This window comes from Prionailurus viverrinus, chromosome A2 (genome assembly GCF_022837055.1).
Source record: "Prionailurus viverrinus isolate Anna chromosome A2, UM_Priviv_1.0, whole genome shotgun sequence".
NCBI classification, from domain to species: domain Eukaryota; kingdom Metazoa; phylum Chordata; class Mammalia; order Carnivora; family Felidae; genus Prionailurus; species Prionailurus viverrinus.
Window position 1 is genome coordinate 142342859 of NC_062562.1, and position 25872 is coordinate 142368730.

At 37.4% G+C, this 25872-nt stretch overlaps 1 protein-coding gene across 4 annotated transcripts in view; it reads right to left on the bottom strand.

The window, feature by feature from the left end:
- Positions 1–19185: 19185 nt before the first annotated feature.
- POT1 (protection of telomeres 1) overlaps positions 19186–25872 on the bottom strand; it is an 80378-nt gene continuing 73691 nt past the window's right edge. For all 4 annotated transcript variants that reach the window (XM_047849058.1, XM_047849059.1, XM_047849057.1 and 1 more), the window contains 3 exons: positions 24250–24341; positions 22549–22654; positions 19186–20530 (listed from right to left, as the gene is read on the bottom strand). In XM_047849058.1, coding sequence (XP_047705014.1) covers positions 20418–20530; positions 22549–22654; positions 24250–24341 — 311 coding nt within the window. In that variant the 3' untranslated portion in view covers positions 19186–20417. The remainder of the gene's footprint in view (positions 20531–22548; positions 22655–24249; positions 24342–25872) is intronic.

Below are 25872 nucleotides of genomic sequence, written 5' to 3' on the forward strand. Positions count from 1 at the left end.
ATTTAACTGTTTTCTGTATTTTCATTTTAGTTCAATTGTTCCATGTGTCACACATAAATAAAACTATAAATTAAAGAACTAAGAGAATAAATACTTTTTTTTTTAATAAATACATTTCTTAATTAGGGAATTCTTTTGTACTACCATAGTCCGAAAGTATTCTCTGTGGCTGTTGCTAAGGTACATGGTGAAGAGGCAATGTACGTTTTTTTTCCAAAAAGAAGCTATGGAAAATAAGTCACTTTCTATGTGGCTTGGTTTGTTTGACAGGACGCAGTATTATCAGTGAGACAAGTGTCATTGATTTAAGCTCCAAGGGGCTCTGACATCATTGCTGCACGCCTCCCTTTTGCTGTCCCACAGGATGAGGAACAGTGAGGGTAAGGGACTCACAGGAGAAATAGCATGCGCTGTCCAGTGCAAATCCACCCCCACTTTTGGAAACCACTTGAACTGCATGCCCTCTGTGCCTGCTCCGGTCATGTCTGTTCTTGTACCCAGTTCTGCTTTGTATCCAGGGAGGCTGACCTCTGCGATCTGCTTTTCCCAGGCTCCAGGACCATCTGCAGATTCGAGGGCAGGAGGAAGGGAAAAGCCAAGGAACTGCTTTTTCTGCCTTTGCAGTAGCTACCTTCACTTTCAAGATTCCAGCTCCTGTCAGAGACGCCCTCTAGCTTCACTCTTCATGGAGTAACCCATGGCCACAGGCTACCATCATACCCCTTGCTCCTTTGTCCTTCAGTCTGCAAATGGTGGGAGCTTTGATTTTGCCAATGTTTGGATAGCCTCTTTGGCTCTGGATAGCTTCTCAGCAATTTCCATCACCCATTCCATCCATTTCCTACACTAAATTCTTTATTTTAAATACTGAGAATGGTTTCTTTTTCTCACTTGGTCCCTAAACAATAGCACTCTGCTAGTGGAGTACAATAACACTGTCTTTTTTTTTTTTTCTTAAAAATTTTTATTTTTAAATTAGATCAGTAAAAACCCATATAGACACACACACTAAAAAGCGGTGATAACATTTTTAAGACGTTCTGACTAAAATGTTGCTTAAAGTCATCATGCTCTGCTAACACTAAATTCTTTAACCAGATATATATAAGAAAGAAACTATAAGATCACCAGTATTGTATGTAGTAGATGAAATACATCTATATCAAAAACAGGAAGATGATCTATGGAATCAAAGAGCTCAAACATACATTTTAGATTCATGGTCAAGTGAATTGTCCTAATCATTAAGAGATTAAAATTGCAATAAACTGGACGGGTTTCTTGAGGTTTGTCTGATTCTTAAGTTCGAATATAGTTCTTACATGTTTACATGGTTTACAGATTGGTTTACAGATAATTAAATGCAAAGAATCTTCTGGGGTAACCATATGAATCAGTGAAAGGATAGCTACACCTTAAACAATTGCATAAGCCCCAGTTTGGAGGAGCCTAGAACCATTATTGTGGCCATCTTTTCCTAAAAAGCTATGTTGTTTGCCTAAGTGGATTATGAGATTGTATATTCTTAACATTTCCTTTGTAAAGTGAATCACACAATGCCTGCTACATAGTAGATGTTAAAAGATGTATTACTACACATGATTCAATAAATGAATTCACATGGCCTGGTAGATACATATTCTGTTTGCCTAAAATTGCTAAAAGAAACATTGCAGGCAGTCCAGAATTGCAGTAAAACTATGTAAGAGCTTTTAATAACTTCCAAGTTAACCAAAATCCCAAACTTGAGGTTATAAATGGGAAGGGAAAAAATGGATAGTCTCATAGACCCGCTCAGGCTTACTGATGAGAGATGAAGACAAGAAGACCTAATTCTTTCTTATCCATATTTTTAGTAAACATGTGCCATTAACTGAACTTTAACTACAGGAAGCACAAGTTTTTATTTTTAAATTTGTAATAATAAAAATAAATTTGTAGATAGTCTAACACATTAAAAAAATCTATTCCCATTTATTTGGGGATTTTTTGGTGGTCCCACAAGACTTAAATGTTTAAGTAGTCACATTAAGAACTGTTTTAGAAACAGGGGTGCCTGGGTGGCTCAGTCGGTTGAGCTCCGACTTCGGCTCAGGTCATGATCTCACAGTCTGTGAGTTCAAGCCCCGTGTCAGGCTCCGTGCTGACAGCTCAGAGCCTGGAGCCTGCTTCGGATTCTGTGTCTCCCTCTCTCTCTGCCCCTCCCCTGCTCACGCTCTGTCTCTGTCTCTCTCTCAAAAATAAATAAACATTAAAAAAAATTAAAAAAAAAAAGAACTGTTTTAGAAACAGATCAGAATGTATTGCATAGAAAAATCACACAGCCTTATTTTAAGAGCCTCTCTTAGGTCTTTAAAACCAGTGCATGAAAAGGGCAGAAATTTAAAAGGAGGCAAAGAACTCAGAGCACCCTGGCCCTCAGGGCACGCATCAGCCTCAAGACAGCATCATGAAGTCCTGCTTCCCTTCACCCTCAGGAGTAGGTGTCATATGTATGTATGTATGTATGTATGTATGTATGTATGTATGTATGCTTTTAATTTTAGCAAGGGGGGGGGGAGAAGAGCAGAGGGAGAGAGAGAGAATCTTATGCAGGCTCCAGTCTTTGCACAGAGCCTCACACAGGGCTGGATCCCACAACCCTGAGATCATGACCTGAGCCAAAATCAAAAGTTGGAGGCTCAACTGACTGAGCTACCCAGGTGCCCTGGGGGCGCCTGGATGGCTCAGTCGGTTAAGAGTTCAACTCTTGATTTTGGCTCAGGTCCTGATCCCAGAGTCGTGGTTTCGGGGCCCTTGTCAGGTTCCATGCTGAACATAGAGTTTGATTAAGATTCTCTCTCTCTCTCTCTCTCTCTCTCTCTCTCTCTCTCTCCCTCTCTCCCTCTCTCTCTCCCCCTCTGCCCCCTCCCTCCCCTTGCACATCCGTGCTCTCTCTCTAAAATAATAATAATAAAAAGACCACAATCGTAACCTGCAATGCAGAATGCATAAAAAAGGAGAAAGGAGATGGATTATAAGTTTCTATGGATAGACCTCCAATATCTTGATAATATACACCTCAAGGCACTCTGGCTTTACATCCCCTTTACCCTCCCCATAAACCCTCCAAATTCTCCTAAGTATTATGCAAAAGTCTTTGGACAAAAAAGTCTTTGCGTCCTGTTCAGTCAATGCTCCCCTGAGGAAATGAAATGCAGACTCAGATTTACTTAAATTGGGGATGGTCAGGGGGTAAAGAAGAAACATAAATCATAATCCTGAAACATTATCTAGCCTCAACAATATTTAAGAAAACTTATGATTTGAGGGTAATTAAATTTTGTTCTGCCAATTTACTCAGTTGTTTTGATTAGTTCTAATAAATTTCCAGTTAATGCTTGGATTTTCTAATATCATAGAATGTTTTGCATATATTTATATTTTGTTTTCCTTCTCTGTGTTTATACTACTGGGTCTGCTTCATAACTTCATACATCGGCCATAACCTCCAGAATCTTAAGGTATAGAATTGTTTCACATTCTTGTATTTTTTTTTAAATAAAACAAAAAGGTTTCACATAGTTCTCTATTAGTTATGATATTTATGATGTTGATCCCAGTTATGAAGGAGATATCCTTTATCATAAGAGATTGATAGAAAGGAACAGAAACTTCAGTTATAGACAAAATATGCAGGATTTTTTCTTTGTTTTTGTTCAGTTTTTACACATGATAGATGTGGCATTCTAGAAAACTGGGAAAATTGCAATTTTACCCCATGTCTTACACCAAAATAATATCTTGGTAGATCAAAGATATAAAATCAAAGAATTAGACTATAAAAGTATTTGAATAAAATTACAAACATGGTTTTCTTAGAGGTCTAAGAAATTTCTACATATAATAACCAGAAAGTATAAAAGAGATTAATGAATTTAACTTCACAATAAAATTATTTTGCGTGACAAATAAAACCCCTGAGCAAACCGAAAATGACAAATGACAAATAGGAAAGAATGGAAGAGGTTCAGACCCATTTCTAATAATAGGAATGCCCTGATAGAAAAGTGGGCAACATTCATGATAAAGACAAATGCATTTGAAAAGAACCTCAGCATTGCCATAAATCAAATTTAAGCAAAAATGAGTTTAAGTCAAGGAAATTATAAAGTCATGAAATTTGGTAATATGACTGACATCGTTTGAATTCTAGTACTGCCACTTACTAGCTACGCAAAGTCGCTTAACACTTTGGTGCTCTGGTTCCTTCATTTGATAAATCCATTCCAGTCACACAGGGATCCATCCGCCCATATGCCGGCATGTTATCTGTAGCGAAGTGTCACTTTCCTCATGGCTGTCATGTGGCTGAAATTAATTGATATATATAAAACACTTAGCACAGTGCCTGGCACACAGGTACTCAATGGCAGATAACTGAAAGATTTAAAACTGTAAACTGATTAGGAATGAACGCAGCTGCAAATAGCAAAAACAAAAACAAAAAGTTCAAGCAAATGGGAATCCATTTTTCATACAGAACAGTAAGTCCAGAGGTGGGATATTAGTTCAGCTTCCCAAAGATGCTATCGGGGACACAGGCTCTTTTTTGATATTGTACTTGACAATCTTCAGTGTGGAGGTCTCTGTACTCATAGTTCTTGCCTCATGATTCTAGAGTGATGCTGTATCTTTGGGTATCACCTCTCCATTAGAAAACAGGAAAAAGCAGGAAGGAGCGAAAGGCATAATATTAGAGTGGGGTGCCAGCTCAGCTTCTCTCTTATCAGGAAAGCAAACCCCTAAAATAGTAAACTTATATCTATGACTCAGAAATGTATCACATGGTCATCACTAGCTACAATGTAGTGGAGAGAAGGGGCTAGTAGATGGGTATTGGGTCCATCAACCAATTCTCCCCATAAAGGCAACAGTGAAAAAAAACCAAAACACTTAGCAGTGGCTTTCACCTTCACTGCTCCTCCACCCCCATACCTCCTCCCCACCCCAGCCTCTGGCAAACACCAACCTCTTTTTTGTATCTATGAAGTTTGTTTCTGAGAACCCTATAATGGGAATATTATGCTTGATGGTGTCACCGGGTTCCCTAAGTCTATTTTCATTTATTACTATTATTTGTCTCTCTCCTGTTCAGCTGGATTGCTCTCCATTGCTCTGTCCTCCAGGTCGCTCATTGATTCTTCTGCTTCCTCCAGTCTATTTCCTCCATGTAGTCTATTTTTAATTTCACTTATTTTTTCATCTCTGGTTCTTTTTTGTTTCTTGTTTTGTTGAGGGTCTCACTGAAGTCCTCTACTCTTCTGTCGAGCCCAGTGCATATCTTCATGACCATTGCTTTAAATTCTTTATCAGGCATATTGGTCATCTGTTTCATTTAGATGTTTGCTGTGATTTTGTCCTGTTCCTTCATTTGAGACATATTCCGTTGTCTCATTTTGTCTAACTCTCTGTGTTTCTGTTAGCAAAGTCGGCTAGGTTTCCTGATCTTGAAACTAGCAGCCTTATGAAGAAGAGGCCTGTAGTGTCCTGAAGAGCAATGTCTCCTATTAATTAGAACTTGGCACTTCAAGGGTGTCTCCTATGTGTGTTGTGTGTACTCTGCTATTGTGGCTGAGATGCATTTGCCTTTGGTACTGTCATTTGCAATGGCTTTCTTTGCCTGTTGGGGGCATTTCTGTCCCTGTGTTAATGGGCCAGTCTGGGGCCACCTTGGGCTTGAGTTTAGTCACACCAGGCATTTGCCAGAGATGCAGTTGCACTGGACTTCGGGGTCCTTCAGGGCATTTTTCCTGTGTTGTCCCCTTGAGAAATCTTCTTTGGTGTGAGGGGCCTGCAGTCAGACCAGATGTTTGGCTCCAGCCCACCACTGAGGCCTCAGTCAGACTGGTATGTATGGTTGTCTTCCCCTTTCCACAGGGCAGGAGTCACTTTGAAGCTGTGCTGGCCCCCATCAGGGCTGCTTGCATGCTGCCAGACTTGTGACACCACTTTGGATGGGCTCCACCCAATGGTGTATTGGAGGGAGCAGGACTACTGGAGAACATGAGGGTACACGGTGTTAAAGTCTGCACGGGTCTGTTGTGGAGGGGACTTGGAGCCGCTTTAGAAAACTCCAGGGTTGGAGAGGTGAGTGCCCAGGAGACCATGGGGATGGGGCTCATGGTGCCACAAGGTCCTTGCTGGTTTGCTGTGTGAGGGGAGAGCTCCCACCAGGTGCTGGTTTGGAGGGAGCACGTCCACAGCACAGAATGGGGACGGGCACACTGTTAGCAGGCTAGGTGGTGTGGTGGCACTGAGCTGCTTCCTGCAGGCGTCTGTGTGTTCAGGCTGGGAGGTAGGCGGAGTGGGGGGAGGGGGGAATAGCGCCCACCAACTTCTTTGTTCCCAAAGTCTTCCAAAGTTCCCTGCTCCTCCAGCACATGCTCCGAGATTAGGAAATAAATGTCCCTCCAGTATAGCCCGGGCGTTTTTCAAATTACTGCTTCTATGCTGTATCTCTGAGGGGCTGTTGTGCTCTCTCTTTATGGGCAGGGACTCAGTTTCCTCACTGCTCCCCCAGGGCAGAGCCTATTCATTTTTAAAGTTCACATGTTAAGCTCCATGGATTGTTAGGCCCTTCTGCTTTTCAAAGCCAAATGCCATGGAGGTTCGTCTTCCCTGTGCCTGTGGTGCCTGGTTTGAGGATCTTATCCTCCCCGCTGTATGCACACTCGGCATCCCTCTCTCCCATTGACAGGTCCGTTTGGCTCCCGACCGCATGTCTGCCCTTCCCACCCACTTTGACATGGCCTCTTCTCTACACTTAGCTGTGGGGGGTTTGTTCTGCCAGTCTTCTGGTCATCTTCTGAGTTATTTACACGAATATGGGTGTTTTTAGTTTCATCCACGGGATGAGCTTGGGATCTTCCTACTCCACCATCTTCCCTGGAAATCCTAATCTGATTCATTTTAATCAAATAATCTCTCATTTCTAAGAAAAGGTCATGAAAGAAGAGAATGACATACTAGAGAGAACCCGAGTTTCAAGTAAATACATTAAGAGCATGGAGAGAGGTCTCATCAATTGTGACCTGTGGTGCGAAACATATGAGGAGGACTTATTTGATGTGATGAAGGTGTTAACTAAATGCTATGGAAGTAATTATTTTGTAATATGTAGGTGCATCAATATACATCGTACACCTTACCTTTACACAAAGTTATACGTCTGGACTTTAAAAAGGATGACAACCATCAAACTAAATTAGACTATCTCTGCCTCTGCCTATTTGAAATAAAATCAACCACAACACATTTTTTCTTACATGAAGGTACACATCCATAAAGTATTTATTTTGCTATTTTGTCCTACTACTACAGAAGCCCAAAATCTGGCATTTAGGACAAAGTTGCAAATAATCTTTGTTATTTTAATTTGTGGAGGAAATTTAAAGGCCAAATATATTTGCATGTGAGATCCGAAAATGAAGGTTTCTAAAATCTTGAGAAGAGTTTTCTGCTGACCTTAATGAAAGTGGTTTGCACTGATTTTAGGACAAATACCCTGAAAAGCTTCACAGGAGCATCTTCTTTAATTCTTACAAAAGTTCACTACAGAAGACAGGTAGTTAATAGTGCTTCAAAAGATGACAAATATCTGAACCTGGGAAAAAAAAATGCAGCCCAAGGAAGCAGAGTCATTTATGGTAGATCGCACACTAAGTTAATGCCAGAACCAATAAGACATTTCAGTCCAGCTGACTTTTCTCAGTTATAAGAACATTCTGGGCCTAGTAGAGATTTCCATTCTTCTTTGGAATCTCAAAGAGAGTTGCTCAATTTGTTCTTGATAATCAGAGTGGATGATGAATTATTATTCTGACACAGCAGATATTCATGCGTATGTTTTAAATGAAAGGACAAAAGAGACCACATAAACTACTCAGTAAAATTCACTTTCGAGACTAAAACTATGGAATCAAACGTTCCTAAACTTATCTGAATTCATGTCTGGTTTTCAAATTTTAGATGAATAATGACTTTCTAATTGATAATTTTCTTTCTTTTTGTTGCTCTTGTTTTAGACTATTTGCTTTATCAGGGTAAGGCAGGGCAAGAGCAAGGACAATTTGGTTTGGGTTTAATGCCAGACTAATCTCATTGAACTTAGGATACTTTTACTCAGATTTATTTGGGATCAAAAGGAGTTGCTCTCTAAAGAGATATATGGATAGTGGCTATACAGCAAAACTGATTAGTATTCTGACATTCTCCATCATACTCATGACTCAAATGTTATGCATCTGATGTATACTGATATGTATACTGATACAAAGTCAGTATTTTAAAGCTTGAAGTCGAAAGCACATCTCTGTTACATATGTAATTAAAGTTTCTGTTTAGCATTCACAAGCCCCAAATCCATCCTCTTTTCCTTTTGGAAAGCAATTTCAAATAGATTTCATATGGAGGAATAAACAAATCCAAAGTATACAAACCACATACATCTGATCAGAATCAGTGAAACAAATATTTGAGTATTGCAGAAAAGATCTATCAAATGGATTGTTTTCTGCCTATCAAATCCAAAACTGCTAACGTGAAGGCAATGACATATATCAATTATCATAATTTTGTGAGGAAGGCTTAAATGGCCTACTGCCATTTAAGCAGTAAGTGAAGACTTCTAAGATCTAAAGTCACAAATGTAAGTGTTGATTTTGATTATCTCTGTAGCGTGATTTTGATGATTTTTTTTAAGGTGGGAGCAAAATTTAATCATTGAGTTCACAACTAAAAAGGCAGCAAAAATTCCTGTCAAATCTTTTAATATTAAGTTGAACTTCTATTCATCCATAAAGTCCTAACAAAATTAACCTTCTCATCACTAAGGACATAAGAAATAATAAATTCTGCTTAATGTTAAGCTTATGAAAAATATGTGACTTATTTTACATAATGTTAACTTAAAACCAGCAATTGTTTCCTTGAATTATGCAATACATTGAGAAGCCCAGTGGAATCAAGAGTTTTTCTAAGGAAAATTATGAATTGATACTTAAACTACTTGGGATTTTTAGCATAATTAAAAGTGACAGACCATGCACAGTATTTGACTTATCGGATAGATACTAAATTAGCGATTTTACACAAATTCTGGACAGCCAAAGCATTAGTAATATTCTAGAGTTCTTCTATTTTTCTATCAATTCTCCCTAGAAACATTTGACTAGGTTTTAAAATAATGCCTCTCTTAGTCGAAAAATGCAAATACCAGACACCAGAGTGCTCTTTGCATTAGTTTCACTCTTTATCTTAGTAGCAACATGTGGTGGAGACTATCATAAATGCTATGCTACACTGAGATTGCTTTTCTTCAGCTGCTTAAGAAAATAACTTTTATTCTGCTAGGGTCTTCCTTGAATATGCATGAAGTGAATAAAGTTACAAAAACATGTTTATGCTGTAGTCTGAATATGAGTTGATACATGATCCTGCTAGGATTCGGAGAAGTCAAGTCAGGTTTAAAAAAGGAAATAGACACCAAAATCCCAAACCGTTAGCACTCTGACTGGTTCTGCCTGTACTATTTGGCATGCGTATGATTTTGAGGGAAGGGACAGTCTTATTTACTGCTGCTATCCCAGTTCTCATCACAGAGCTCTGAACAAGGTAAATGCTCAGTGAAATTTGATCATTGAATAAATACATAGACACACAGACTGAACTGGGGTCAAACTGTTGATATACTTTTTTCATGCAACAATAAATAGAAGAATATTCTAAGTATTCTAAAACATGATCTTTGAAGTTTGCATTATACTCTTTTTTTTTTTTTTTTTTTTTTTTTTTTAAGGTGATTGGTAATTTATCTAATCAGCATTCTGGGGACATTATAGTTGTTTCCATTTTTTTTTAAAACATTTTTTGGGCATTACAGTCATTCTCAATTTTTTGCAGATCATAAAAGAGGAAAAGCTGGCATATAGAGGACAATTTTTTAAAAGTTTTAACTATGTGCCACTAAATAACCTTACAGAAAAAGTTCAACTCCTAACACCATTAGAGGCTATTTTTTTCTTTTTTAATATATCTTCAGAAAAAATTTCTAATACAAAGATGGGAACACATGTGCACAATAGTTTTTATTATTTTCATTGGAGGAAGGACCTTTTGAAGGTTTCCTCATAATCCCCTAAACTAGAAGAGGTAGACTCTAAATAAACATTGTAATATCATATTCATCTCTTTATCCACTTAACTCAAACCACATTCCACATACCTAGAATTGTATTTGCAAATTCTTTCTACAAACGAAGAAAATCAAATTAATCATTGCTCCAAGGTTGGAGGAGGTACACAGGAGAATCTGGAGCAGATCAATACCACCAATCTGGACTCTGTGTAAGTGCACTGTAAATTGTAAAGGGTCATTCGAATGTACACTATTATTTCTTTAAGTCTGTAATTTTCCATTTAAAATATCACCTACTTCCTAAATGAACTGCCAGGGAACTTAAACAATATTAATGATTACATTTTGGTTTGCCAGAACACTAGTGTTTGACCCACCCACTACAGATTAAAATCAAGAGTAAAAACAAAACAAAAACAATAGAAACAACTCCATTCAGATGAAGGAGGAGCTAAGTAATTGATTTGCCTCTTCCTTAAAATACTGAAATGACTGTGGATGACTTAAAGTTTTCCAAGAAAGATCTTTCAGATGCCAAAGAGAAATTCTCACTTTGGAAGAGGAAAGAAATTATTTTAAGCATCATCTGGTTGACTGGTTTACAGTCTGAATTTGTGAACTATTGGAGGGCATTAGAAAAGTAATAGGTAGAACATAAGGGTCTTAAACTATTTTCAACATTACAAAAAGCTTTAAAAATTATACAATCACCCATGAGAAATCTGTGCTGATTCCTTACTTTTGCTTAGGATTAGATGAATTCAGTGATTAGCACTAGTTGTATTAAATCAGACCCAGAGGTACATATCAGGTTCTGAATGTCTGCAGAGTTGGCTTCCTTTATAATTAAAGGGAAGAAACTGGATAATGCCATGTGGTTTGACCTCCTCTGCCATGATCTTGAGGGTGTAGTCTTGTCTGAAAGATTTGTCTTACTACCTTAGGATAACCAAATGTTGTATCATCAAGCCTAAGGAATACATGCAAGCCAGGTTTCAGTAAATTTTAAGTACCTAACATGTGTCCTCTTTATAAGAACCAAATCTTATTTTCTGAGGCAGATAAATTATGGTATGCGTCACATGCCCTTTTTGTGATCTTAGAGTAGAAAGCAATTTTGCACATTCAATACTGGAAATTGAGTGCTTTCAAATAGGTGTCAGTTATGGTCTGTGGAACCATAAAATAAGCATTAAAGTAGCTCACCAAATATCCTGGCATAAAAAATGCATTTTGATTTGCATTTAGATTTAACTAAAACCATAGGGACTCAACACTTGTAGTGTACTACATCATTATTCTTTGTTTAACTTTCTGTTACAAGAAGAGACAGGTACATGGAGTCATAGAAGCCCATTCCAAAATTAGATCTTACCAAATATTAACTAAAAACTTTCCTGATGACTTTCAGAAAAACAACTAATAGCTAGTCAATGGCACTAAATATAACCACTTCTGAGTGACAAAAACACTGGGAAATCCATAGCTTTACTTGTATTTTAGTTTTAACTGACTCAAAGAAACCGAAGAGACTTTTATAAACAGACTATACTGCCCAATAATTTCCCCGTGAAATTTCCCCATGACATTTTCTTCCATCTCTACCATTGTTTCAGAGCTGTGTCTTTTCAACGGAACAAGAATATTTTCATTCTTTTTTAGCGCTTGCACACTGTGCTATTTTCAGATTCCTCCCCTTGTTACTCAGTCAAGCTAGCCCCTATTTTAAAATAAGTATCAGCCCTCCTGGTACATCATGATGGATATTTCTCTTGAATTTATTTTATTTCTCTTATTTCTCCCAGTAAGAATGAGATATTTGAGAAAATGGGATTTGAATAAATAAAGCTATCCAAAATGACCATCTCAGGAGACGATTCTTTGGTCAGTTGGTCCACTGCCATTCACTCCATTCCGTTCCCATGTAGGTAGCAGCTTCACTAGATTGGGCCTGAAATGACCCGAGGATGTAGCTGTTTCCCTTTGTCACCACTGCAGCTGGGTTTGCTTGGAAGTTAAGGAATCAGCAAAGTAGAATAGAATAAATATCAAATCTTCTTTGTAAGAGAACAGCAATAAAGATGATCAGTTTTTGTCACCAAAACTTAGTAATACTATCTAATCCTTTATGAGGGTTTCCTATGTGCCAGATTCTAAGTGTTTTACATATATAATTTGATTTCATTTACCGGGGGCCCCTCCATGATCTTCTGAAGGGAACACTATTACTACTCACAGTTTCCAAGAGAAGGTAACCAACTTGCCTAAGGTCAAAAAGCCAGTGAGAAGTGCAGCCGGAGACTGAATCCATGCAGTCTTAAACAACAGCTGAGGGGGACATCCCAGGATCTGATGCTTTCAGAGCTCTTTCCCCAGATGATTATAATATGAAGCCAAGGTCAAGAAGCACTGACTGGTCCAGATTCCATATCAAGGTACTTCAGCTCAAAGGCTTTCAGCATCAGGCAGGTAATACAATGTCTGAAGCAAGCAGATATAGATCCCATACTCTAATTTCTATAATAAAGGTACTAAATCTTATACCTGCAAAGGAATCACCTGTGGAGACTGTTAAAAATGCAAATTATTAAGCCTCAGCCTCATAAAATCTTCGTTTGATCTTTATCAAAATTATCTTGGTTTTATTTTTAAGCACAAATATCTGAGTCCCTGGTAACCACTGCTCTAAAATCACCTTACGTGCTAATACATTCTAGTAGTCTCAGATTTTGAGTTGGGCTCTCAAATAGGAGATGATCACTTTATTCGTTCTAGAAATATTTCTTGAGCATCTGTTATAAAAAAGGAACTTCTAGGCACTGGGTAAACATCAGGGAACAAATCTAACACCTTCCCCAAGGAGCTCATATGCTGCTAGGGAAGGGAAACAGAGTACAAGTGAACAAATGTATGTTATGCAAGTACAATGGAGAAAAGTCAGTTGGAGGGGGGCATGATGGAATCGAATGGTCTTTTACATGGTCAGGGGTAGACTTTCTGAATTAGGTCACATTGGTACAAAGGATGTGAGAGAGTGAATCATGGAAGCTGGAATAGCTCAACAATGTCCAGACTAAAGTGACAACAGAAAGTACAAAGCCTGTGAAGGGAAAGTTTACTGGTACGTTGAAAAAACAAGGAGACCAGTGTTTGGACACAGTGAGAGGAGAAAGGTCATAATATGTCAGGGAGGTAGAAAGGAAATGGATCACATGGTGGTGAAGGCCACGGTAATCTCAACTCTGCGTGACATTAGAAAACACTGGAAAATGACATTATCTGCCTTACATTTTAATGGGTCAGCCTAGCTGCGTATAGAGGATAGATATAGTTTGTGGGGAAGCTGTAGGAGCAGGAAGACCAATTGGGAAACTAAGGCTGTAGTCCAGGCAAGGGAGGATGGAAGCATGGCCAGCATGGTAGTAGAGGAAGTGGTAAGTAGCCAAAATCTGGACATATTTTAAAGAGTGCATCCTGATGATTTTTCAAATGGACTGGATGTGGGCCATGAATGAAAGAGAGGGATCAAGGATGACTAGATCTAACGTTTGGGAATTTAGAGCTTAGGAAATTTGGCATAGGTAAAATACCCTCCCAGCAAATTCCCAGTTAGTTGGACACCGGTGTGAAGCTTGTTTTACTTAGGACTTAAGCAACACTTCCCATGAAGCACTGAGGGTGAAATATGGGAGTACACATCTTCCAAACGACTGTGATTCATTAAAACCCGTATTGTTCTGGACATTAAACACTAAAAACAAGACAATTCTTTCATTACTTGTAACGACAATAGGAAAAGGTAAGAAAAGCTAATTTTCTCAATGATATTTATATCAGAAGAGAACTGATTTAATACCAGAAAAATATAAGTCTGTCCTGTAGTAATTAATGCTTCTAATAATTCTTGAGCATGTGGAGATACTGGAAACATTTTACATTCATCATTAGTAATAAAAACAAAACAAGAAAGTGCCTCAAAGAAGAGCCAAAAAGTGGACAGCCAGTGGAAAATTCCCTTGCTCTATTTCTTCCACCTGCAGAGTTTACATCCTACCATTTTGGAACAAATTTCTGCATTTTAAAATAACCGTCACTACAAAAAGACATTGTTGTTTAGTGTACCTAGTATAAAAATCCACCTTGTTACTCTTAATATTGAGATAAATAAAAGGCTTGTATCTCCTAATAAGATAATAACTTTGTGAATAAGAGCCATGAAATCTGTTGCATTTTCATGTATGAGTTTTGTTCAAAACCCATAGCTTAGGTTTTATAACTATCCCATATGTTAGGGATAATGAGTTAATAGCTACTCCTCTATTTAGCTCTTGTCCTCTTGCCCTATTTCTAAAGATTGTGTCTCATGTCTGTCTTTTATTGTAAACCACATGAAATCCTTTATGGAGACAGACACCATATGAATAATAAATGAATATAAATGTATCAGCTGACTTTTAAATACATACCTATTTTGTACTCTGTATTCTTTTGCTTAACCTCCATTCAAGCTTTGATCATTGTGCAGAAATACTTGCCAATGATTCCAAAATTTAAGTATTAAGTTTATTGCTCCTGAACCTCATCTAATGGGAATGAACACATAGGATTCTTAACCAACCAAATAAAAGCCACCACCACGCCTATCCACTGCAAGCTATGTTTTCACATGACTCACAAATGAATACTTTTGATTTTCAAATGTGTTGTCTTTTCTATTTACTGTTATGGAAGCCTGCAACAGAAAGTCATTTAAGAGGTAGCTAAACCTGATACAAGTTTTACATTCTAAAAGGACTTTGCCCTCTAATGGAGGACAAAAAATCTGCTGAGGAAGAGAGTCATATGTAAAAACAAATTGGCTTTTATCTGGGAGTTCCTAGGTCTTTTTTTTTTTTTTAAGTAGGCCTCCTTCCCAGCCCAGAGCCCAATGTGGGACCTGAACCCATGACCCTGAAATCAAGACCCGAGCTGAGATCAAGAGTTGGAAGCCTAACTGAGTGAGCATCCCCAGGCGCCCCTGGGAGTTCATATTTCAAAGAAGGGAACAATCATTCTGAAGGTATAGAAAAAAAAAAAAAAGTATATACCATAGATTTAAGGTTGTATATAAAAGGGTACTTGTTTAGAAACTGTTAACAATATTTGATGGAATATATTAACAGATAATAAGGTATTTAACAAATACACGCTCCAAATCTTCAGAATGTTGTGAACAGATGAAATAAAAGAAACTTTTCACTCAAGCTGAAAATGTCTTTCTTTGGTAGTTGTGGACTAGGTTGTTAGGAAAATTCTAACGTAGTACCCTGCAAAGTGAATTCAAAGTAGAGAATAAAAGCAGCACGTGTGCTCACACACACATATGCACACACTGTACCAATGTGCCTTTATGGCCTAGATTTCAAGGGGAAAAAATAGACATTAAGATGTTGCTACAGTCCAAAAATAGCAGAGGAGTCTCTGAACTATCCACGTTTCATCGGTTGGAGCATCTGAGGGAGAGCTCCCATATACATTAATGCATTATCCTTATCACTGTAATTGATACCTAACACTTCTCAACCCATCAAAAGCAGTCCTAAATGGAAGGACATTTATCTCCATGTAAGATGACCATCACTTCGAAACCTTACATGATCTCAAATTTCGTAACAGCTTAAATCACTTTCTGCAGAGAAAAATAATACATGGTGCTACTAATTCACTTCCTGGCTGCCAAGGCAAGATACGATCTCACATACCTGAACACACTGGTGACTTCCTGTTTAGTGAGTTCTGATACTATTTCCAAGTATCAGAGGGAAGAGAAGGAATATCACTAGGCCCAGATTTTACTAGCTGACTAGTTCTTTTTCCTGGAGTGGGTAGAAGGCTTTGACACCATCCAGAGATCCTGAAGGGCAAGCACAGGAAGAGAGATCTTTATTTCCTCTAAAATGATGCTTTACAACTTTAGGGTGACTCATCATAGCCATCATAGCACCTTTCTCATAATGAAAAGCATTACAGGAGGCATTCTCCTTTCTTACATTAACATATATGTGTATATATACACATACATAAACAAACATATATTATGTATACGTAAACATATATACATGTATATATATGTGTGTGTGTATACATATATACATATATATACATATATACATGTATATATACGTATATACGTGTATATATATGTGCATATACGTATGCGTATATACGTATACGTACATATATATACGTATATATATATGTATATATATACATATATGTATATATTACAATGAGTCTTTTAAAGCATATTTCAAGACAATTCTGTCATGGCATAGTCCTAATCTGTACTAGAAGTTGGGTAGGACTTGAAAATTCTGATCACCTAAGAACCAACCGCCAGTGGATACAGTGAAACCAGGTCCCAGGGGCTTCAGATTTATTTAAAAGGATGGGGCGCCTGGGTGGCGCAGTCGGTTAAGCGTCCGACTTCAGCCAGGTCACGATCTCGCGCTCCGTGAGTTCGAGCCCCGCGTCGGGCTCTGGGCTGATGGCTCAGAGCCTGGAGCCTGTTTCCGGTTCTGTGTATCCCTCTCTCTCTGCCCCTCTCCCGTTCATGCTCTGTCTCTCTCTGTCCCAAAAAAATAAAAATGTTAAAAAAAAAAAAATAATAAATAAAAAAAAAATAAAAGGAAAATAACACCAAAAAAACCCAAAAAACAAAAACACAGACTAAAATAATAACAAAATATTATTATGAATAAGTATAAGGCAAGAAAGTCAACAAAATAGGTAACAATAAAAATATAAAATTCCAAAACTGTCGCAATAAGAGAAACACATAAACAGACCCAAAACCACGACAAAAATAGGTCAAATAATCAGAGAATTCCCACTAAAAAGTTACTTATGCTGAATAATTAAAAACAAGTTTCTCCTATGTGTATTGACATAAAAAAACAAACTCTATAAAAGTGACAAAAGCAAGTTGCAGAAATATATTTATAACATGATGTTATTTTTAAAACATGTATATACACATATTTACACATTCTTAGGGAAAACAGTCTGGAAAAGCATATACCACATAGTTAAAAGTAGTTTGCTTTGGGGTACTAGTTAAGAGTCAGCATTAGTCCAACTTCATATACTTTGTTGCTTCAATATTTACAAATGGATACTGTTTTCATTTTACAAAATTCTGGATAAAAACAAAACTTGATGAAACACATGGTCAAAATTTAAAACAGTGAAAACAATAAGAATCTAGCTATTTCACCAGATCCCAAGAAAATCTTCCAGAAAGTGTAGAAGAGAATTGGCTGGAATGAGAGTCACAAGTCGTGACAAACTCATGCTTTAACTTTGGAAACCAAACAGCACAGCCGGTGAAGGATTCTGGTCCATCCCTGTGACCTGCAAAAAGTTGCAGCACGGGACATAGATGGACTCAAAACCTGGGCAGCCGGTGCCCTAGTGCGTGGAGACGGCTTTCTCAGGGAGACAGAGGGGTCTTCAGCTCCTATTTCAACACCAGTCTTTCTATATTCATTCAGAATGAAGTGCAACATGACCAGGGGTTTAGAAAAAAAAAAAAAAAAAAAAAGAGGGGGAATGATGCATTGCATCTCGGCCTGTCGAGTTCCCCCAAAGAAAGCAGTAAAATGGAGGGTAGGGACAGAGGAAAGGGTGTGTGAGCAGTGCACTTCTCATTACTGTATAATCGACTGCCTCAGACTGTCTAGGCTACGCCTTCTCTTCCTCCCACGAAACAGTGCACGGGTTATAAGAGACAGTCTGGTAGTATCTAATGGATGCTGCAGGGACTGGAAATTGAGCAAAGAGGCTGTACACAAACTATTTTCTTAAATTTATGTAATTTTGAGTCTGACCGGAAAGGTACCAGGATTCACACGGACAATAAAGAGGACATGGCTCAAATCAGGGCACAATGAACTACTGTCTACTTGTTGCTCCAGAAATAGAATTCTCCTAGCATTCTGGATTCCTGATTCAGGTATGGCGCATACATCACAGCTGGACAAACAGTAGGTGTTGACAGAACTCTTCTTGTTTGTTCAAAGCTAAAAAGTTAAAAAAGAAAACAAATGATGACAACGTGGGGGGCTATTTAAAAAAAGAAAAGAGAGAAGTGACCTATCACTGTAAAGACTCATATGAGGCATCTGACTTTGATAACTTGGGAGCCAGCACTGTGACCTGCCCTACCTTCTGACCTCTCCTCTTCTGGGCACTTCCTGTAGAGAAAATGGCTCTCTCACCTTTGTATCCTCAGTATACCATTGGTACTGAAATCTATTCATCTATACGGTTCTTAAAACTTTTCCCTGAAGATGTTTTTGAACCAAGTGATTACATCCCCCCAAAAAGCAGCATCAGCTTCTTTCACCATCTCCAAAAAGCTGATAATTCAGTGATGAGAGATGGGTAGTTAGGTTGGGGGATGGGCTAATTTACTCAGGAACTAGAACTTGGAGTTATTGGGGCACTTGAGTGGCTCAGTCGATTAAGCATCCAACTCTTGATTTCAGCTCAGGTCATGACCTCACAGCCTGTAAGTTCAAGCTCCACGTTGGGCTCTGGGCTGGGCATGAGGCACTGTCAGTGTGGAGCCTGTTTGGGATTCTCTGACTCCCTCTCTCTCTGCCCCTCCCCTGCTTGCGCGCTCTCTCTCTCTCTCTCTCTCTCTCTCTCTCATAATAAATAAACATTAAAAAAAATAATTTAGAGTTATTATAAACACAGGAAATCAGGTATTTGACCCTTTTTGCCAATAAAATGTTAAAAGCTTTTTGATAGGGTAAGAAAATGTAACACTGACTCCCCTCATAATCTGCTTCCAACGTCATTTCAAATATTGAAGAGAGGACGCAGTTGTAGAAAACCCATGCTAGCTTTTGCCCCAGCATCCTACAGTGGTTAGCAGAGCAGCTTCTGAACACAGATTACCTGAAGGAGAGTACTGACTAGCATATTGCGTGAACTTAGTGAAGTCAGCTTATCAATCAAGGTTTATCAGGAAATCAGTTTTATTAGGAAAATGGGTTTTTATGAAACTCAAATATATGTTGAATGCTTTGTACAGTACCTAGTGTATAGACAGTCCTAAATATCTATTATAGTGACATTCCTGCTTTCTTTGCCTCCAATCATGTCTCAACTCAACACAGGGCAAACAAAGAAAACAGCTGAAATATGTGCGTTCATTTATTCTTCACTGATACTGAACTAGGCAGATCTGAATGTCTTAGTCTTTACCAAATAATATACATAAATCTATACATACATACAAATATATGGAAGTATTTGTATAAAACTGAATATTCATGATTTTAAACTTCACAAACACTGTCAGGTAAAAAGTGGACTATGATACTGAGTTAATATCTCATTTTGTGTTCAACCTGAAATATAAGTACACATTACATAAGACTATTAAAAAATGGTAATATAAGTCACTAACATTATAAATCTGACTGCTTTATTAGATCGAGGTGGAATGCAATAACTTCACGTAGAGAAACGAGCAATCAAAAGAACATAATTCAGGTCTTAAGAAATGGATTTATCCTAAATTGGTCAATAGTACCGAGAAAGCAATTCTGCCATGTACACTTAAAGTAAATCATTCCTTTAAGTATGCTGTAGCTCACTCCGAAGAGCACTTCTCAACAAGAGTGCTTGTTTAAGCAGATCCCTTTGTACAAAACAAAACAAAACAAAACAAAACAAAACAAAACAAAACAAAACGACTCAGCTGCTACACCCCTCACACTCAGTAAAAGCTGAGTAATTTAATGTAATGACATTTTCTAACCCCATACCTGTGCTAAAATCATTAACACTGCTGATACAAAAATCAGGGCAGGAAAGAAGGAAGGCCTAGGATGATGGCTGGCAGAGAAATCAGTGGCTGACATATGGAAAAACAAACTTAGAGCAGGGTAACAAAACAGCTTCTCTGAAAGGGCTGCAAAGGGTAAATGAAAACACAGTCCTTATTTCTTCCACTTCTTCCTTTATATCCCTAGCAGCCATCATACTGGAAATTTTGAGCAACGGGACCATTTTTAACTTACCCACAAGTAGGCATTTGGTAACACAATGTCTATTTGCCAAAAGAATTTTAAATTGTGGTTAAGGTGGAAAATAAACTATACAGCTAAATCTTTATAATAATCTCACAGAAAATGATGTTTTCTAAAATTATAGTATTTTACATGTGCTAAGCTAAATGACAATATTAGATTAGATCTTCCGCAACTGTGGTGTCAAAAATCTGATAGCAAATCTGCTGCTCTGTTCCGCTTGTGACATTATACGACTTGATGAGGCACTCCAACCATGGGTATGCATCTACAGATGAGAAAAAATGTTATTTATGCATTAAAACTAAACAAATATCTCTAAAATAGGTAGCTGAGCATAATGATTAGCCAGAAAAATTAACATATTTAATTTAGCTGGAGAAGTAAATAAAATACACTTACCAAATATATTATTATCTACCCTTCCAAATACACACTGGGTTCATGTTATTATTGTGTAACAATCCTAACTAATCTTTTCCCCCACAGGACACAATAATCAAATGTGGAGTTTCCCAAACGTCTGATCGCTAAGGTAGCAGCCATCTCATTCCCATTCTTTATTTCTTTATTCTTTATTTCTGCTGATTGCTTACTGACCTCCCCAGGTGTTTTTTTTTGTTTTTTTTTTTCTTGGTTGACTGCAAAGAAAGTGAACCCCAAGTTCACATCAGCTCAGGCCCTTAACACCTGTCTAGCTGAAACTCCCCATCAAGTTCCAAGCACTTAGTCCAGACAATGCAGATGCTATTCCCAAGCTCTGATTATGACCACAATAAATCTATTTAAAACTTCTAGAAAAGTTTCTTAGCGCTTCTTCAAGTTCAACTTTGAAAGATACTTAATATAGCCAATCTTGGCAAGAGTCGAGCAAGATAGGCACTCTCCTCTACTGCTGGAAGAACTATAAATAGGTAAAAATATTCTTGAAAAGCAATCTGGCAGCATGTATCAAAAGCCTACCAAACCCATCCTTTTTGATATGGCAGTTTTATTTCCAGAAATCTATCCAAAATAATTGAAACTAAAAATTAAAACTGACACCAAATAAAAAGTGTGTAAATTAAACCTTGTTAGGATGTATAAAAGCTATCTTTCTGGAACTGTTATAAAATGCAAAGACTGACCAGGGGAAAATAGAGTCTGATTAAAAATAACCTGTAAGGGGCACCTGGGTGGCTCACTGGGTTAAGTGTTGGACTTTTCGGTTTTGGCTCAGGTCATGATCTTGCGGTTTGTGAGTTGGAGCCCCGCATCAGGCTCTGTGCCAACAGTGCAGACCCTGCTTGGGATTCTCTCTCCCTCTCTCTCTGCCTCTTCCCTGCTTATGCTCTTTCTTTCTCTCAAAATAAACTTAAAAAAAAATAATAATAACCTCTAAAAGGTAAACTGACAGCAGCTAAATCTGCAGCTGGTAAAATTTGTTACTGATGAAAAATTAATAGTGTCAAACTAACTAACTATGAGAGGGATTTGCAAACTTCAATGTAAACAGAAATAATGACCACGAAAGGAAAACTCAGTGGCAGTAGATGGGATCAATACAATTTGATCTGAAGATCTGGTTGATTAATCAAATGTTATCCAGAGAACAACTAAAGTTGATAAAAATAATTAGTAAAATAAAAGCGCATAAAATCTGAAACTAGTTAATATTAATAGAACATTTATGAATGAGGGGCACCTGGGTGACTCAGTAAGTTGAGGTCTGACTCTTGATTTCGGCTCAGGTCATGATCTCATGGTTCATGGGATTGAGCCCCATGTCAGCCTCTGCACTGACAGCTTGGAGCTCGCTTGGGATTCTTTCTCTCCTCTCTCTGCCTCTCCTCCACTCATGTTCTCTCTCTCCCTCAGTAAATAAACATTTGAAAAAGAGAGAGAGAGAAAGAAAATTCATGAATGAATTACACTGGCTGTATGTAGTCTGTTACAGAAAAATGTTTCTTCTCAAAATTTCATCTGTTGGTATAATTTCAATGAAAATGCTTATATACATAAACATCATATCAAATGTGCTTGTGATCAAGCAAAACTGCCTCCTTTTGTTATATTTCAAAAATATTTTCTAAATCTTTTCATTTCAGGAATTATGATTCTTACCTATCTTCTCCCTGCCAATGTCTTCATGAAAAGACAAATCAGACAATAATTTACTTAGTACTTTGTAACAGTATTCAGATTTTAAAGTTTTTCAAACCTCTATGTCTACAGATTGAATATGTGCTAGGTAGGTATTATTTCAAGAAAAAGAATGAATGAGATTGTTAAAATATTCGTGCCTACCAATTTTTGTTCCTGAAGGACAAAACATGCCCATGATCATTTCCATACTTTGCTGCAGGTCATCATTGATGAGGATTTCTGATGCTGGGATCTGGAAGAATTTGTCCTTAAAAAAAAAATTATAGGAGAAAATAGGAAACTATATTAATCTTTTTTAAAAGCCATAATTAATATAAAAGCATTTCAATATCATCTAATTAAAATAATCTAGACTATTTCACTCTGTGAAGATTGTAGACTTCATAAACTAGAGTTCTAGTCTAAACTCTAAAATCTGGTTTACTACTTTAATCTAAAAACAGTATATGTATATATATATATATATATATACACATGTACATACATATATACACACACATATATACACACACATATATAAATATATATGTGTATGTATATATGTGTATGAAAGTAAGAATAGTAATTAGAAAAGAGTGAGGCTTATCATTCTTTGTGTACAGGAAAAAAGTCTAGTGTTAAATTTAAAAGAGTATAACGTATAGTGTATATTTAATTTTTCTCTCCTCGATCAGATTATAAGTTATACTTTCTTAAAAGAAGAAAGGGATCTTGTTTGCTTTTGTTCACTGCTAAATCCCCATCACATACAACAGTATCTGGCACATAGCAGGTGCTCATTAAATATTTATTCAATAAATGGACCAATGAACTGTTTTGGCAAGAGAAAACATTCTCTCAAACCTACCCCAGATTGTTTCCCAACGTGTGTAGTAAACCAATTTGACCTTACTGCGAAAAGAAATCTGGTCTTTGCCCTTGGCTCCTGGAAATCACCTCTAAGCCCTTGGAATATCAGGCCTGTTAGGAATGTCTTTGTCCTACTAGCTAAGTCTATCAGCGTGATTTAGGGCACACAGTTTGGGGCATGTGGTATTAGCTCGATCTCTGGAAGGACTGAAACCAGATGAGCCTATGGGCTGTCTACATGTCTCTACATGATGGAGCCCCAATAAAAACTCTAGCCACCAAGACTTGGTGAGGCTTCCCTGGCTGGCAGTACCGCTTGTGTCCTGTTTCACATCACTGCTAGGCTGGTAACGCTGGCTGCTATTCCACAGCAAAGGGCAACTGGAAGCCCCATGTCTGGAACTTCTTGGACTCTGCCCTACGTACCTTTTCCCTTGGATGATTTTAATTTGTATTCTTTAGGTGTAACAAACAATAATAGCAGATAACTTTCATTAAGTTCCATGAGTCTTTCTAGGGGATTATCAAAACTAAGGTGGTCCTGAGAACTCCCAAACTTAGAACTGTTGTTAGAAATGAGAGAGGTTTGTGGATAGCTCTCTAGCTTCGTATGCTATAACCATCTCTCTTCCAAAGTAATTTCATTCCCTCTACTACGGAAATGTGGAGACTCCAAAAACCTGGTAAAAATGCTGCTTAGACAATGTCCAGAAGGTGCAGCCATACCTCTGCCTTTGGCTCCTGGAGTAAAACTTCTGAAGACTCTCTCCTCAAATTCCTATTCTTTGATTTTTCATTATTTGGATATTAAATTTACAGAGTCAGATTGGAACAGGATAAATATACAGACAATTCAAGATTTATGTGCTTGCATTTTATTTGTTCTTCTAAGTTGCCTTAAATCCTCTCAGTAATAAAGTTGGTATGAATAAACATGTTAAAATCAAAAACATATTGTTAGTTAGAAATATCTACGCTCCCTCTGTTACTTACAGAATCCATGAGATAAGCTTCCAGTACCCCAGTTCCATCATCAAGAATAAATGTCATTACAAACACATGTTGAAGGGGTACAATACCCAGCACTAGTGAAGGAAGAAAAGATCAAACCATATGAATCTTCTATTCTTTATGATCAAAGTAAGATAAAAATTGTTTTATGATGTTAATTTTGTTTACTAAAATAATTTGAGATAAAAAAAATATACGCCTTTTGTTCTCTAGTAACAACATATTAAGCTCATTTAGCAGGTTCACTTTGGAATATTAAACCATACCTATGTAGTGACAATGACTCATGAGCAATTCTACCTTTTTGATTAAATATTAATATAAGGTATCTTTACAATGAGTTGATAACTTGATAGAAAACACAAAAACGAATTCATGAACTACAGTTCATCATGTTAGCCACATGAAAGACAAAATTAAAATACCAGAATGTTGTAAAAAGAATAGCATGTGGCTCAATATTTATGATTTTGTAAAATGTTTCTCCCCTTTATATTATAAACACAAGGATCACGTATGTTAAGAGATCTCATCTGGTTGAATGGCCAAAAGTGTCAGAATATGGGATTTAATAATTTGGTAAGATGAGGAAAAAGAAATTGAAGAGATACTAAATTATACAAAAATCCATGGGTTAAAATGTTACTTTGTGTTTGGAAATGAGAGACATTTATATGTTTAAAAAATGAAATATTGTCTTTTGTTTGTGGAATCCATATTTAAAAGGATTAGCTAAGGGGCAAATAGAAGAATAAATCAGCGTACAGAGAAATGAATTAGAACACATAGACATGACAAAAAGTGGTTAATACAGAGGAACTGATTTTTAGGATTCTAAAGGTCTCGATAGGTTAAAACTGAGCTAAAACCAAGAAGGGGGAATGTAGAACCTACTCTGAGGGACCACACAAACGAAGAATTGCATTTTAGAATGGGATGAGGAGACCAAACGGGATAGCAAGGGGCTCACATGACTGGACCACAAACAAAACAGGAAACAGAAGTACCACAGAGCTGGATTACAAAAGAAAGATAACAAAACCAAGTATACAAATAAATATATACACAATAAAATTTTCAGGCTAGTAGAAGCAAAGCGTCCAATTTTAGAGAAATAAAGGTTTTCTTTATATTCTGAACTAGCCAATATTTGTAGCCCTATTTGCAGCTTTTAAGGGCAAACTTTGAGAAGAGCATTGGTAAAGTGAAATGTTTACTAAGGAAGAGAAACAGAATAGTAAGGAATGTGGTGAATACCAAATGAAGTGAGGGTGCCTACTTGGAGAAATAAAGACTCAATGAAGGCATGACAGATATCTTCAAATGCATGAAGCTGTTGATCTTCTACAAGACCTATACTCTAACTCTAGTAGATAGAACGTGGGCCATGTTAAAATTTAAGTAGGTAGATTTTGCTTCACTGCTAAGAACTACTTAAAAATTAAGGGGATATGTTGCTTTGCAATGTAATGAGTCCCCTATCACTGAAAGAGTTTAAAGCCAAGGCTGGATGATCACAGTTAAGAACAGGATATAAAAAGCTTCTTGTCGTTCCAACTAAAGATGTGTATTGGGTGGAGAGTGTAACAGCTGTGTCTAAAGTTG